This window comes from Nanorana parkeri, unplaced genomic scaffold (genome assembly GCF_000935625.1).
Source record: "Nanorana parkeri isolate BGI_ZX_2015 unplaced genomic scaffold, ASM93562v1 scaffold547, whole genome shotgun sequence".
Taxonomy (NCBI): Eukaryota; Metazoa; Chordata; class Amphibia; order Anura; family Dicroglossidae; genus Nanorana; species Nanorana parkeri.
In genome coordinates this window covers 542,123-556,913 of record NW_017306815.1, presented here as the reverse complement: position 1 = coordinate 556,913, position 14,791 = coordinate 542,123, and the positions used below count along the sequence as shown (strand labels likewise).

At 40.9% G+C, this 14,791-nt stretch overlaps 1 protein-coding gene across 1 annotated transcript in view; it reads left to right on the top strand.

Moving 5' to 3' along the window:
• The window catches only part of COL27A1 (collagen type XXVII alpha 1 chain), a 310,533-nt gene that overhangs the window by 143,007 nt on the left and 152,735 nt on the right, over positions 1-14,791 (top strand). Inside the window, exons 17-23 of the mRNA XM_018561833.1 lie at positions 1,069-1,122; positions 1,910-1,963; positions 3,604-3,657; positions 8,567-8,620; positions 8,923-8,976; positions 11,629-11,673; positions 14,119-14,172. Coding sequence (XP_018417335.1) covers positions 1,069-1,122; positions 1,910-1,963; positions 3,604-3,657; positions 8,567-8,620; positions 8,923-8,976; positions 11,629-11,673; positions 14,119-14,172 — 369 coding nt within the window. The remainder of the gene's footprint in view (positions 1-1,068; positions 1,123-1,909; positions 1,964-3,603; positions 3,658-8,566; positions 8,621-8,922; positions 8,977-11,628; positions 11,674-14,118; positions 14,173-14,791) is intronic.

Sequence of the window (14,791 nt, the reverse complement as noted above, 5' to 3'; positions counted from 1 at the left end):
AGTAATCTGCATTTTATGTTTGTTATTTAGTTTTCAAAAGTGTTCATGAAGCTGGGGGGTCAGAAACTTTGATTACCTGGGTTGAATGTTACATAACTGTTAGTACACTTACTCTTTTTCATATTCTTTCCTGATTACAATTTAGAGTAGAGCCATGCTCATATGCCACTCTTGAAACAGAAATGAGCCCGCTGTTGTATACTTGCAAGTAAACAATAGGAAACATATATGGGTTTAAAGTGTGAACTAACAGACTAAAAACGTCTGGTAATACAATGGGCTTGAGTGCCCTCAAAATTTTTCAAAGTTAGCATTATCAAAACATCCATTATTTGGAAAGTAGTCCTTGGTGGATAAACATGGGAAATGTTGGGTGGCCTATGCCATAATGACAAATCGCCAGTCCATAGTACAGTTTAAAGTACAGTATAATTGATGGAACAGTGACCGATATTATAACACAGTTTGTTTAACCTTTGCCTATATGGGGTTTAACTACTATTAAACCTGTAGGCTGACTGTGTCTCCGTTAGGTCGAATAAAAAACAACCCTTAACATCTCTTTCTGTTAGACATCACTCAGATGCACAGGAAGTGGGGGGAAATATTCATGGTATGGGCTCAGGCCTCAACAAAATCTTAACAGATGTTCTATTTCTTCCGTGCTCTATCCAAAACGTAAAAAGCTATGTGGTTTCAGCATTATAAAGTGTTATACTAGATGGGTGTCTAGTAGTTATGAGAAGACTTTTTTCTTTGAATAGGACTCTCTTGTCTGTAGAATAAAAATTGCTTGTAGAACATCTTTCTATTTGATTTTTTGTACCTAAAGAGTTTTTCTTTCCTTGAGCTAGGTTGTGCTTGATTGCTAATGCTTACCATTGTATTATACTGTTTGCTTCTCATTCCAACGTGTGCCTCCTCAGTGTGTTTTGTGACTACTGAGAGTTCATTACATTTTGTCCACACTTTGATTTGATATTACTTGTGTGGAATATGAGATGTTCCTGGTAAGATTGTCTCTCACTATAATACACCTTGTAATTTATTTTGGTAATGTGTACTCAGGGCATTCAGGGACTCCCAGGGATACCCGGTGAAGTCGGATTTCAAGGTGATAAGGTGAGGACTTTTAATATTTTAGTACCTAAAGCCAGACGCACAGCGTTTTTAAATTTTTCATTCAATATGGGTTCTTGAAAAGGGTTTAGTTTACATTTTAAGTTATTTTTTTTCATTTCCTGGTAGAGCAGTTTTGGGGATCTTTTCAAATTCACTGTAGTTTTCCCATATGCTCTTTTTTTAAGTCTGTTTTCTTACAATATTTTTGCAAAATAGTCAAATGTAGTTATTTTTTAAATTATTTTATCAATCTTTTTTTTCCTCTTTCTTCAGTATGAGGCAATCCCACTAATACAACCACCGAATCATAACCTGATTGGCAGCATTGTGAAATTATATTAAATTTGTTAAAGTATATCTTCAATTTTCATTATGAATAGTAGGGAAGGTTAAAAAACCTGTTTGATTTAGTTTTTTTGCAATCTGTGAGTAATTGAAGAGATTTCGTATTAATTCCTGCTTAGTAAACACAACAGGAATTCAAAGAAAATTTCTCCACAGTGTGGGAAATGGGCTGTTAAGCGGTTGTCACAGAATAGGTGTTCCTATTGCGATATGTCCGTTCTTTTCCTGTTTTGGTGAATCAAAATTTAGGATTTCCCTCCCTTAGCTGTTTGCCTGGAGTTCAGGTTTAGAAGCAGGAAATCTTTAGGGGGAAGGAATTTTCATTTGTACAATACAGAGACATACACTAATCCATGTCAGGATATATTTTCACTGAATCTGTTTTTATTGGTTAAGGTGTTGGGTAATGCACAATAAAATTTCTCTGATTACTGTCTCATAGGGCAGCCAGGGTCTTCCAGGCCCACCAGGACCACGTGGGAAGACAGGACCAGTGGTAAGATCTGCTTTCCTAATCAGAGAGGTTGTCCTTGTATTACCTTTGTTTTTTTCAATCCTAATTTTAACACAGTCCACATTATTACATTGCGAAATTCTCCACTAGGCTTCAATTGCTGGCGCAGTGTTAAATATAAACCACTGAGCTTCGTGTAATTTTTTCCGACGTCTTGTTAGCATAAACATTGCAAAACAGAATAAGACATCTTCATTAAACCGATGCTGTCGAGGCATATGTCTGCTATAAATAAATCATAATAGCTTTTTATTCTATGGTTTGCTTAGGCTTATTGTGTATGAGGCACTTAGGGGGTTATTCACCGAGTGAATAACCCAGCCGCAGTGAAGTGAGCCGAACACTGTTCGGCTATTCGTTTCTACTCAGTACGGCTGATTTCAGCCGTACATCAGCTGCCTCCGGCTGCACTTCAGTCAGCCGAATATGCTCTGCAGAAGGACTTCGACTCAGCCAATCCAACAATTAGATCGGCTGAGCCGAAGCCGATTGTGAATAGCCCGTACAGCAGCCCTTCGGTTCGACTGAACCAAAGGGCTCCGGCGGGGGAAGAGAGCCGAAGGATCAGCCAAAGCTACGGCTAGATCCTTCGGCTCCTTTGTTAATAGCCCCCTTAGATTTTTGGCAGATGGAGATTTGACAATTGTAGTTTTGCATTTTGCCTGCGAGGTGGCGCTGTTACATGATTTGTTTCAAGCCGAGATTGGCAGATTTCGGAGCTGCAGCTGCTGTTAGATTTAAAACCAAGGCGCAAAAAGCCATGACAAAAGCTAGCATGGCATGTTGAGAGAAATATTTATACAACAGAAAGGCTAAATATGCCATTTCTTGGTTTGGAACAACCAAGTGAATGTTTTGCTGCCCCGATTGTGACTAAAGATAAAGTGTATCTTTAATGCCACTCTGTGCAATATGAACATGATACTATTACCCAAAATTGCCAGCTAGTTAAAGTGTATATAAAACCAAAATCTATTTGTCAGTATGCTTGGCATCATGCATTAGTGTATACAGTCTTCTTAAGCATTTGTGAATCTGTTGCACAGTTTTTGAGTTGGAAATCCTGCCAGTAGTAACACTTTGTGTTACAGGCTGACAGCACTAAGGCGCTGCCTTTAGCAGCACAATTTCAGTTTGCTTCAGTTGGCTGTTGAGCTGCCTAATAGGTATGCAGGGTGCATGCACAGACCTGATAGACAGCCCTGTGGTCAACTGAAGGAGTGCACATGGCAGGCTGACAATGTTGCTGCTAAGACATCTTTGTGTTATCATCCTGAAACAGGAAGTTCTCTTACTGGCAGGATCTCAAGGCAAGTGATGTCAAACTATGTAACAGATTCACAAAAAATATTTCTTTAAGAAAAATTGATACTGTAAGGCTTGATTCTAAGCATACTAACACATAGATTATTGTTTTTCATACACTTTCATACACATACCAGATGCTATCTATATCTATACTTTGAAAAAAATTAAGACAAATAATTGTTGGTTATTATACCTTGTGTAATGTTGTTATTTGTATTCCTCTTGTTATTAATTATTCAGTTTAGAGTTTAATGTGTTACTTTGTAGACAGCCTGACCTTTCTCTTTTAAGCACAAAACATTTTTCATTTACAGGGTAAACCAGGGGATAAAGGTTTGGTTGGCTTACCAGGTCCGCCAGGTCCAGAGGTATGTTTTTTGCTATGTGACTTATTTTTCAGAGGAAGGGATAGAACCTCTGGCACTTGTTATTGCTGTCCAGAGGGAGATTTGTGGGGTTGATTTACTAAAGGCCAATAGGCTGTTTACTTTGCAAGGGAATTTTCCCTTAGCTTGGTGAATATAGTGAACTGTGCAAAGAATATCCAATCACATGCAAGTAAAATTAAACAAAAAACAGTATTTTTGCTTGCACATAATTGGATGATGGACATCAGCAGAGCTTCACTTCGTTCACTAAGCTAAGGGAAAATGTCCTTGCAAAGTGAACTGCCTATTTGCCTTTAGTAAATAAAGCCTTTCACTTCCTGACAGAGGTTCTAATCCTTCCCCGGTGTAAGCAAAATATAAAAAAAATTCAAACTATTTAAAAGTTATTGACTAGACGGTATTTAACTCTAAACTAAACTACATATGACATTCCTGGCTTATCCAGCTCATGAATATTTAGAGAATGCCAACCTTTTTAATTTACTTTACTCAGAATACTGATGCAGTGTTTCCTCTAACAGCAAATCACCAACCTGTTACCCTTTCAGTACAAATTTCGGTCCACCTAAACCTGATATCTAAAACGTATAACTGTATTTGGTAGATGTTGACTGACTGGAATTGTATTTATGTTATGAATAATGCAGCAGAAGTAGCAGGAGCATACAAAGGTGGGTGGGGGAACAAAAAAAACTTCCAGATGGACGTAACAGAGTTGGGAATTATGGCAGGGGAATCTCGCTGTTATGGAATCATGACATATGAGAAGCCAGGAACTGACTAAGCATCCCAGGGTTTACATATAACTAAAATATTAGTCTTGGATAGAAAGACCTTTTAACTAATAAAAACTTATCATAGACTGTTTGCTGTCATTTACTATGCATCATTATACTGTATGCTTTCATACTGGATTTGATGTTGGCCAGTCATGCGGGGTGAGCAGAAGGATTCTTCATCCCAATTTCCAGATGAAAAAGTCTATCCTGCACATGTACCTCTAAGTCCCAGGCTGTAGTCGGGTGCACGGCTAGTGGTGGTACCACAAACATGACTAAGATACAGAAAGCCAGCATTCCCATTTTCTTGAAGGTAGTTTACTTCAAAAAGAACATAATCAAAAGAAGAAGGGACAACCTTTCAGAGACTCGCAGCTACCATTTTTGAAGGTGCAATGACCCTTCTGTAAGTGCATCCATGCAATTGCACCTTAATAACGGGAACCTGCAAGTCCCTGAAACATCAGTCCTGCTTCTTTTAAATATGCTTCTTTTTAAGTAAACTACCGTCAAGGACAAGTGCAATGCAGGCTTTGCGTATCTCATCTCACAGTAACCGTTATTATGCTTTTAGTTGGCAGGCCAATAGCAGTGTACTGTACAGGGAGTAGTCCAGGAACAGTCCCGGCAATGGAAGATGTTTAGCACAGAGTAATTACATTTTATGGTGAAACAGGAAGAGAACAATTATTGGGAGTATGAGTTCAGTCCATACAAGGTGTTTAATATGAGCTTGGTGACATCACAAGTAAAGTGAGTCATTCCATTTTGGGAGAATTGCTGTTTGAATCCCTGTCCTCTTCCTACAGCTCTAGTACTGCTGTACAGCAGGGAGAAGTCCCACTGGCAGCCAGCGGACTGTAAAACCGTATTATTTTGCCCATACAGCAGAGCCAGAAATTGTTAGATCATGGCGTTGGCAGTCTGCATTGTGTTGTGTACATTGAAATTGGATGTAATTCTTTACTGAACTATTTTGTTAAAAGCGAACAGCATCTGCCCTGGATGAAATATCCATTTATTTTATTGGTTTTAGCATAGTAAGGCAAAGTAATCACTAACAGAATCACTTACAAAAAAAACCACAGACACGTGTAAGCAGGAATACACACACACACGCTCACACCTTGTAAAGCCACCTTTGAGCACTACAGCATATGTAGTGCCATTAGTAAGTAGAAAAACATGGCAATTCACACCAGAAATGCTTCATTATTATTATTGTTTAGTCCGGTCTCCAAATTGCACTGTAATATGATAGCATATTTTTTTTGTCCTTTTTACTGCAAAAATAAAAAAATTGGTTGGCACCTCTGCTTATTTTGATATGGAGAAAGGCAAAGCTTACCCTTCCCTTCCCTACTTGCTGACTGGAAATTAACCCATGCAGATATCCTGAGTGCTACTTAATTCTGGGTGGACTATGGTATTTATAAATCAAATTTAGCATCTAATGGGGATAATTTTGAAGTAATTTTGCCACAATCTGGCTGTTACAATATTAGATTCAGACCACCAGACCTTATTCAGAGAGCGGTGATCAATGATTCATACTCTGAATGGTCTGAGGTCATTAGTGGTGTCCCCCAAGGTTCAGTGTTGGGCCCCTTCCTGTTTAATCTATTTATAAATGACATAGAGTTGGGGATTAAAAGTACTATTTCTGTGTTTGCAGATGACACCAACTTATGTAGTGGAATACAGTCCTTACAGGATGTCTCCAACCTACAAGCAGATCTGAATGCACTGTGTGATTGGGCATCTATTTGGCAAATGAGGTTTAATGTTGCTAAATGTAAAGTTATGCACTTGGGGGCAAAAAACATGCATGTGCCATACACTCTAGGTGGAGTATGTTTGGAAGAGTCAATGGTGGAGAAAGATCTGAGTGTTCTGGTAGATCATAGACTCAAAAATAGCATGCAATGTCAAGCTGCAGTTTCTAAAGCAAGCAAAACACTTTCTCGTATTAAAAGGGGTTTAGACTCCATAGAGAGAGACATAATCCTGCCCCTGTACAAAGCATTAGTAAGACTTCATCTGGAATATGCAGTTCAGCTTTGGGCACCAGTTCACAAAAAGGATGTTGTGGAACTGGAGAAAGTGCAGTGAAGGGCAACTAAACTCATAAGAGGCATGGAGGAGCTCAGCTATGAGGAAAGATTAACTGACCTGAATTTGTTCTCTCTGGAAAAGAGGCGACCAAGGGGGGACATGGTCACCGTGTATAAATACAGAACTTGTCCATATAGTGAGCTTGGTGCCAAACAGGGGCAGACTGACCATTCGGGCAGTCGGGCACTGCCCAAGGGCCCACGGCCATGAGGGGGCCCATGGTGGCTGCCCGTTTTTTAATGCTCTGTCATGCCGTCACACTCATGGCCAGTGATTCTGTCCTCCAACGTCATTTACCTTGTTGTGGCTGAGGGCTGCAAATGGGCTGTGCAGTGTCTGCCTATCTGTGACAGGAGCTTAGCACACTGCTCACAGCTCAGGCAGACGGAGGGCACTTATATGTAAATACCAGGGGACCTTACACAACCTAGTGCAGCAATCAAGAATCTTCAGCGTTTTATCTATTCTAGGAAGGACAAATGGTGAGCAAATACCTAGATATGTGATATCTAGATATGATGTTCAGAGTAAAAGGAACTGTCACAAAGCACAACACTGGCAATGCTCTGATGGAAGAGCTCTGGCTCTGTAGTACTGTACACTAGTTCTAATCAGCATGTGGACCAAGAGTCACGGATTCCATCAGTACTGGAAATAGAGTGCGAATCCAGCATTACTGTGAAATTTAATTTATTAGGAGGTAGTCTTCTAGCAGAAGGGACCTTATACTGTATGTCCTATTATGCCAAAACACTCCATCTGCTTGCTACTTGCAATTTTTTGTGTTTTGTTTTGCATACACTACAACAGCAAAAAGTTTCCCAGCACACTCACCAGCCAGCATGCAATAAAACCTGTCTCACCGCTAAGGTTAAAAACAGAGGTTTATGGTTAAAAACTATGAGAGTCTCCATCTTGGAGCACATGTGGCAAAAGATCAAATTGGGTGCAGGTTTGTCAGGGGGAAGCCCAACCTCCCTCAAAGGTACAGGGACGCGCAATGGACCCCAGCAGCTCGCTATAGGTTGAACTCGATGGACTTGTGTCTTTTTTCAACCTGACTAATTATGTAGATCCCAGCTCAATCACTAGTACTAGTTTGACGGTTTGGAAAGTTTCAGCTAATTTTTTTATTTTTCTCTGTTGGGACATTATGACATTGTGCAGTGGACAACCAATTAGGGATCTTGAGAGTCTAAACTTCACAATCCGTTGATCAAGGGCCTCTGCGGGTGAGCCAGTTTAGATCTTCACATTGATTTGAACTACATCTTGTCAGAACATTGCACTTTTGGTTTGAGAAAGGAAAAGTTTTCTGTCCTGTTAAAGCAAGTGGCCACAATTCGCGTTTGCTAAAGTTTGGTGTAAAGCTTTGCTGATCTGTGACTCCCAGGACGAGTAGAAAATGCTCCACCGCTTCCACCCCTAACATTCTCTCACAAAGTGCTGTGAAAAGACAAAAGCAGTCAGCATACCTAGGGAGGAACTCTCCCTGAAGTGGATAGATACACTAGTGACCTTGCCAAACTGTCATGTTCTTGGAACATGTCATATTACATTGTGGGGGGGGGTTCCACATAAGAAACAGTAAATTGGTAAGCATCTTCACTGTGCAGCTGATACAAAGATTGATCAACCCCCAATGCTAAAAAGTCTCTGTTTATGATGTCAGACAAGTATGGGTGCGAATGATCAATTACAGCTGTGATACAGCTGCCTCAAAAGTTTGTACTTCCGAGTTTTTATGTTCTAAATCTGGGGAATCAGAGCAGTCAAGGAAACATGAGCATACTGAATATGTGTTCCGGATGTAATAAATAAGACCCATTAAAACCTATATCATACAGTAACCTGTTTCAGATGATTACTCACAGGGCAGACACCAAAGCCTTTGACTGCTGTATGTTTTGTTTGGAGAGCCCTGCCAAATAGGACACAAAGAATTTATTCAGCACCCATCCTGCAGGTGTAATGCTCTTTTCTTTTTCTTGCAGGGTTTTCCAGGTGACATTGGGCCACCAGGACAAAACGGGCCAGAAGGCTTGAAGGTGAGATGTTCGGAGCATGGTATACTTTGTCCTAAGCTGTTATTAACCGGTCAAAAAAAATAAAACAAATGATTGAGAGTGAGATTTTTGGAGATTGTGCTGGCAGCACCCACATCTTTTCTGTTTGTATTGAGGCTTCTCCAAAACTCTCTCTTCTACGAAAATGATGTTGGATGCCTTCCCACCTTCCCATGGCAAAGCAGCTCTAGAGCTCTTTCACTTTGCTCTTACTCGTCTGACGGGATCCTATGAGATTTGTCCTTCATTTATATGATACCCTCTTTCTTTTTGCTATTTCACAGGGAAAGCCAGGAGCCAGAGGATTCCCAGGGCCCAGAGGACAACCTGGGCTTGACGTGAGTATTGATAAGTAGAATAGCACCTTCTGATCAGATCAAAGTAGTAATCATATTCCTGACACCTGTTGTGTCTTGGGACCCTATTACTAACTGTCCAGAACTTCATTTATCTTGCTGTAACCTTGCTTGCCGTCTGGACAAAGATTATAGAACTACAGTGGTATACTTTTGTATATTTATTACATTTAATAATAATATGCACATTAAGGGGAAACTATAGTCATTTTACATATTTATTTAAGTTTGACAGATTTAATAGGTTGGCTATTGTGTGAATGTGATCAGCTTGACATTGTTTATATACGTGGGGCAGCCATATTTGTTCATCACAACAAATAGGTTCTGCTATCTTGTTAGTATTGATGCATTATAACTGTGCTTCATTATTATTATTATACAGGATTTATATATCGCCAACAGTTTGCGCAGCGCTTCACAATATAAGAAATACATTACAATACAATTCAAGACAAGACCCTAAGGAGGGCCCTGCCTGTGAGGGCTTACAATCTAAAGGGTGGGGGAAGTGATACATGAGGAGGTAGCTGTGTGGGGATGAATTGTTTGAGAATGTGATAATTCAGTGGTCAGGTTGAGGTGGGATAGACTTCCCTGAAGAGATGAGTCTTAAGGGATCGCCTAAAGGCAGTCAGAGTGGGAGATAGACGGACAGGTTGTGGTTGAGAGGGCCATAGAATGGGAGAGGCTCTAGTGAAGTCCTGGAGGCGAGCATGGGAGGAGTTGATGAGGGAGCTGGAAAGCAGAAGGTCATTTGAAGAGCTGAGGGGACGGTTAGGGTGATACTTTGAGACAAGGTTTGAGATATAGCCGGGGGCAGAGTTGTGGATGGCTTTGTAAGTGATTGTTAATATTTTGAATTTTAACCTTTGGGCTATTGGAAGCCAGTGCAGGGATTGGCAGAGGGTGGTTGCAGACACTGAGCGTTTGGATAGGTGGATGAGTCTAGCAGCTGCATTCATGATAAACTGAAGGGGGAGATAGCCTGTGTAGCAGAAGGCCAATGATGAGGGAGTTGCAATAGTCAAGACGAGAGATAACAAGTGAGTGGATGAGTCATTTTGCAGTTTCATTGATCTTCTCCCTCAATGCGGGCCCATAGGTCAGGTCTGACTGATTGTTAATAATACAGTATACTGTAACTATAAAGCTCACTGAGATTATCTCAGCAGGTGTGGAGTTGGTCAGAAAAAGAAATAATGCATTGCACTCTAAGCTTTAGCAATGTTTCTTAGTTATTGAAAAACAGCAATAATCACCTCAGAAAAAAAATGGTGTGTAACTTCAATCTGGCTTTTAAATGCATAGCTCACCTTTGGAAAAAATACATAAATAAATAAATACACATTAATGGAAGAAATATTGTGCTATTATAATTTTTTTGCATTTGGGCCTACAAAGCATTGCAACTACTATCAGTGGATCACAGATGCATAGGCTTCTGCAGACTGTTTCTCCAGCCGTAGGTCAGTGGAATGGTATGACCGTAGTTTATGGGGCTGGAGAAAGTCATCCATGGAATGTGAGACAGGCACAGTAACTGGGCAGGGAGCTCACTAAAACTGGGCCTGTGATTCTATCTGGATCAGCATTACTGAGCTACTGTACTGAGCAGAATAGAGTGTCCGGTATGGATACTCTTGACACAGTGCCACCTTTCACCATGTATCTGTGCAGATAATTAATCCACTTGTTTTTGCCAGGCACATAATTTTGCCACATGCATTTGTCATGCAAAGGTGTGACAGATTTTAGAAAAATGTCTACTACGCTTCCAGTGTTCAGACACTGAAGGCTGAACGTTTTTAACACCGTCCTGCTCTAACATTTTTTTGGCAATATGAATTAATACTAAACCAGTAATGACAACCAGAATATTGCCACCTTACATTACTGATCAGTGGAGAAGTGCCCTTATACATTGGTCTTCAGTTGAGAAGAACCCCTTTACACTTATGGTCAGGAGAGAAGGATCCCTTACATTTCTAGTCAGTGGATTGAAGAATGCTTTGTTACATTGGGAGTCTTGGGATGCACCTTACTTTGGTGATCATAGTGAAAAATAACCCCTTACAAGTTGCTAAAATACAATTGGTGTCAGTGGTTATTTATGTGAAAGAGGCTCCACTGGCCCCACTCCAATGGCTCTTTCGGGTGATGTAGGCCCTGGAACTATGCATGCACCATGAGGTGGGAGGTCAATTCTCTATTACTCGCTGCCCAAGGCTCCCCTGGTAACCTCTAGAAGAATCCTGGCTGAAAACAGCTGCTCTAGATACACCATGGTTTTGAGAAAAAGGGTAATGCCATTGGGTGGAGAAACCCTTTACTGAACAAGAAAATGTTGGAAACAGAAGAGACAGTAGGCATTTCATGAAAAACCTGTCTATTTCAGACAATGGAACCCACAGTTTTACTGTATTACAATCTCACTTAAAGTTGTCAAACACAAAGACTGTTATCATCTCTATTTTTTTCACGAACATCCATTAATTACATGGATGAGGAGCAACAAGAAACCATAACAGCATCTTTTTCCTGACTTGGCACATATATTATAAGAAGCTGTAATTTTTAACCTGAGAGTTTAGGTTTAATTCTTTCTGACCTGTCATTTTGTTTCCTTTCTAGGGAGATGAGGGACCAATTGGGCCACCAGGTTTTCCTGGCCCGGAGGTACAAATTTATTTTATTTTTACTCACTAAACTTGTTTTGTTTTTGCGTTTTCTCTTTTTGTAGACATTAGCAGGAAATGAAGCATTTTCCTGCTTAACGTTTTCATTGCTTAATATAGAAGCTAACAGAGGTGACCCTGGCCAAAGTAAAGTCAGTACAGGCTTTATTTATAGGGCAGGAATAGAAGCTCCTTTATGTCTAGAACATTTCTGTCATCTCACACTGAAATGCTTCTAATTAGGTAATTATGGCTGGCAGTTGCTGATATGGGTGCAATGTGTATCCCACTGAGAACCTGTCCACCCCCAAATACTCATGGTCAGCTCCTCCTGCTGTCACCAGTGGCAAGCTACTTCTCTGTCACTTCTGTATCTTGGCTTGCTAACAGTCTATCTTTGATTGCTCTGCTTAGCAAGACACTTGCAAAATTGCTGGTTTATTTGCAGTGAATAACCTCTTGAAAGTACAGACTGAATATGAGCTCTTTGTAGAAGAACATTACTGCATGTTTCATAAATCCACTGTATAAGGCATCTTGATTTACATTGCACAAAGCTTCAGATATGATCTGGTCATGAGCAATAAATCGGATATCAGATTTTTTTTGTGCTTTCGTTTTTCTAGTCTTGTATGGGACTAGTTTTCTCAGAGAGGCACGTGGCTTTCACCCACCTTTAATGTGGCTTTTCAGTAGAAACTCTGTATAAAATTCTTATGAACATAAGCTAGCAAGCTAAACTCCCAGCAGGCATTGCAAACACAATTGGATGCACTTATTTATTAATTAAAAATCATTACAATCATAATGCAACTAATGTTTATGCTGGCATTTATCTTGATATAAGCTTCCTTTTAATTGGTGACCGGGATGCCTGTATAGAGCTCCCCCTCCATAGGTACATGCATACATGGTAATGCAATGAGAATCTTTTTTAGAAAAATTCTAATATATAGATTTTTGGTTGGTAGCATAAGGCTTAATTCCAGGCAACAACATTGACAACAGCTACACAGATTAAAAGTAGAGATGCACCAATACCGTTTTTTCGGTATCGAGTGCGAGTACCAATATTTTTTTGGGGGGGAGGGGGTACTTTAGGGGGAGAACTTGCCGATATCGAAAACTGATACCAGAAGTCTCATTAAGGAAGTAGGGCGGCTTATAATGTCTCACCCCCCCCCGGCTTCCTGATTACCCAGGAAGCCAGCTTCATGCTCCCTCATCACCAGGTGACGTACCGGGTGGGTAGCTGGCTTTCTGGCCAATCAGGAGGCTGGTAGGTGGGTAATAACTTGCTGATTACCCAGGAACACAGCTTCATGCTCCCTCATCACCAGGTGACGTACCGGGTGGGCTTTCTGGCCAATCAGGAGGCTGGTATGTGGGTAATGACTTGCTGCCCTGCTTCCTGATTGGACAGCTTCCCGACCAATCGGGAAGCCGGGCAGCGAGTCATTACACACCGCCCGGCTTCCTGATTGGCCGGGAAGAGGTCCTCATGCTCCCTTGTCACCGGGGAGCATGATGCCAGCTTTCTGGCCAATCAGGAGGCTGGGGGTGGGGTGAGTAATGGCCCACCACCCAGGTTCTTGATTGGCCAACTTCCCGACCAATCAGGAAGCCTGGGGGTGAGTCATTACCTGCCCCTGGCTTCCTGATTGGCCAGGAAGCTGGCTCCATGCTCCTAGGTGACAAGGGAGTATGGAGCCGGCCTTCCGGCCAATCAGGAAGCCAGCGGCATGAAGTTCTGGTATCGGAGTAAGCATCGGCAGTATTTGGGTGAGTACGAGTACTCGCCCAAATACTCGGTATCGGTGCATCCCTAATTAAAAGCTTGTAAGGGAGCTGTTTTAGATGCCAGAGGATATTTATTTCTCTGACCCAAGCATGCGATTTACACTACCCTATCACTCAGTACAGCCAGGTGGTTCACACCATTTAGAGTTAAGGAATGTGTCTTCTCTCCACCCCTGACCCATTTATTGGACAGTGAAAGAGCAGCAGGAGACGGTCAGGCTCATGTCGGGCCTTACTCAGCTCACTGTGCTATGTCATTCTATCAGCATCATACTTTTCCTGTAAAGGAATTTGCAAGAAGCTGATACCAAATCCAGGATACTTAGACTAGTTGCATTTAAAAACCTAAATGTATTAATATATAACTGCAGTGTGTATTTTATTTAGCTGCCAGGAGTTCAGCTTTAATAATTATCATTCCATCAGTACAGAAGTTTTTAAGACTTTCCTGGATTTCAGAGGTTTTAGGAGGATGGGGCTTATGAAAAACTTAATTTAGGTACCTGCACATTCCTGCGTTTGACCATGTTGGGACTGCAATTGCTGTTCAACAAACAACAGATAATACTTTTGAATTATTTTTAAGCATCCAAACTGCAATGCATGTATTTTGTGTTTATTATTTCTTTTTTTTGCTTATGTTTAGGGATATCCAGGCCGAAAGGGATTCCCCGGTATTCCTGGAGCAGAAGGATCAAAGGTAAGAGCAGTGCATCCCAAATGCCAATGAACTTGGTTTGGAATGATGTGTAGCATATTCTAATATAGAGGCTTAGCTAAGATATCAAGGCCGCATCTTACCACCCTCACCACTTTTTAAGAAGATTTCCACAATGTAAATCCATTGTAAAGAGTTGGCTCTATGAAGTTGATACCTCATCCCCACACTGCTCACATTACTGCTGTGATTAGTTCTTGGCCTCACTTACCCTGTTTAGGAATCCTTCCACACGAAGGACAAGGTCAAATAATTGTTTGGGGAAGCTGCAATTTGTTTAATTGAGCATTGCAGCTCCATCTGTCATACAAGGATTGGGGTAAAAAAAAAGCTGTGTGTAGCAAGAAAGCTATGCCGGAATGATGAAGCCAACATTCGTTTAATGTTAAAAATGCAGATAAAGGAACATTTCAGTCAAAACTGACAATTTGAATTGTGGCCAGGTCATGGGCATTCAAATATCCAATGTGAGCATTAAAACATTCCCTTGCTGACCTCTCTAGCTGCAGACACCGTGGGGAAATTCATCCTCAGAGCTCAAGGCAGTGATGTAATTGAAGTGTGGTCTAGCCGACCTGTGACAATGAAACTGTCACAGGTC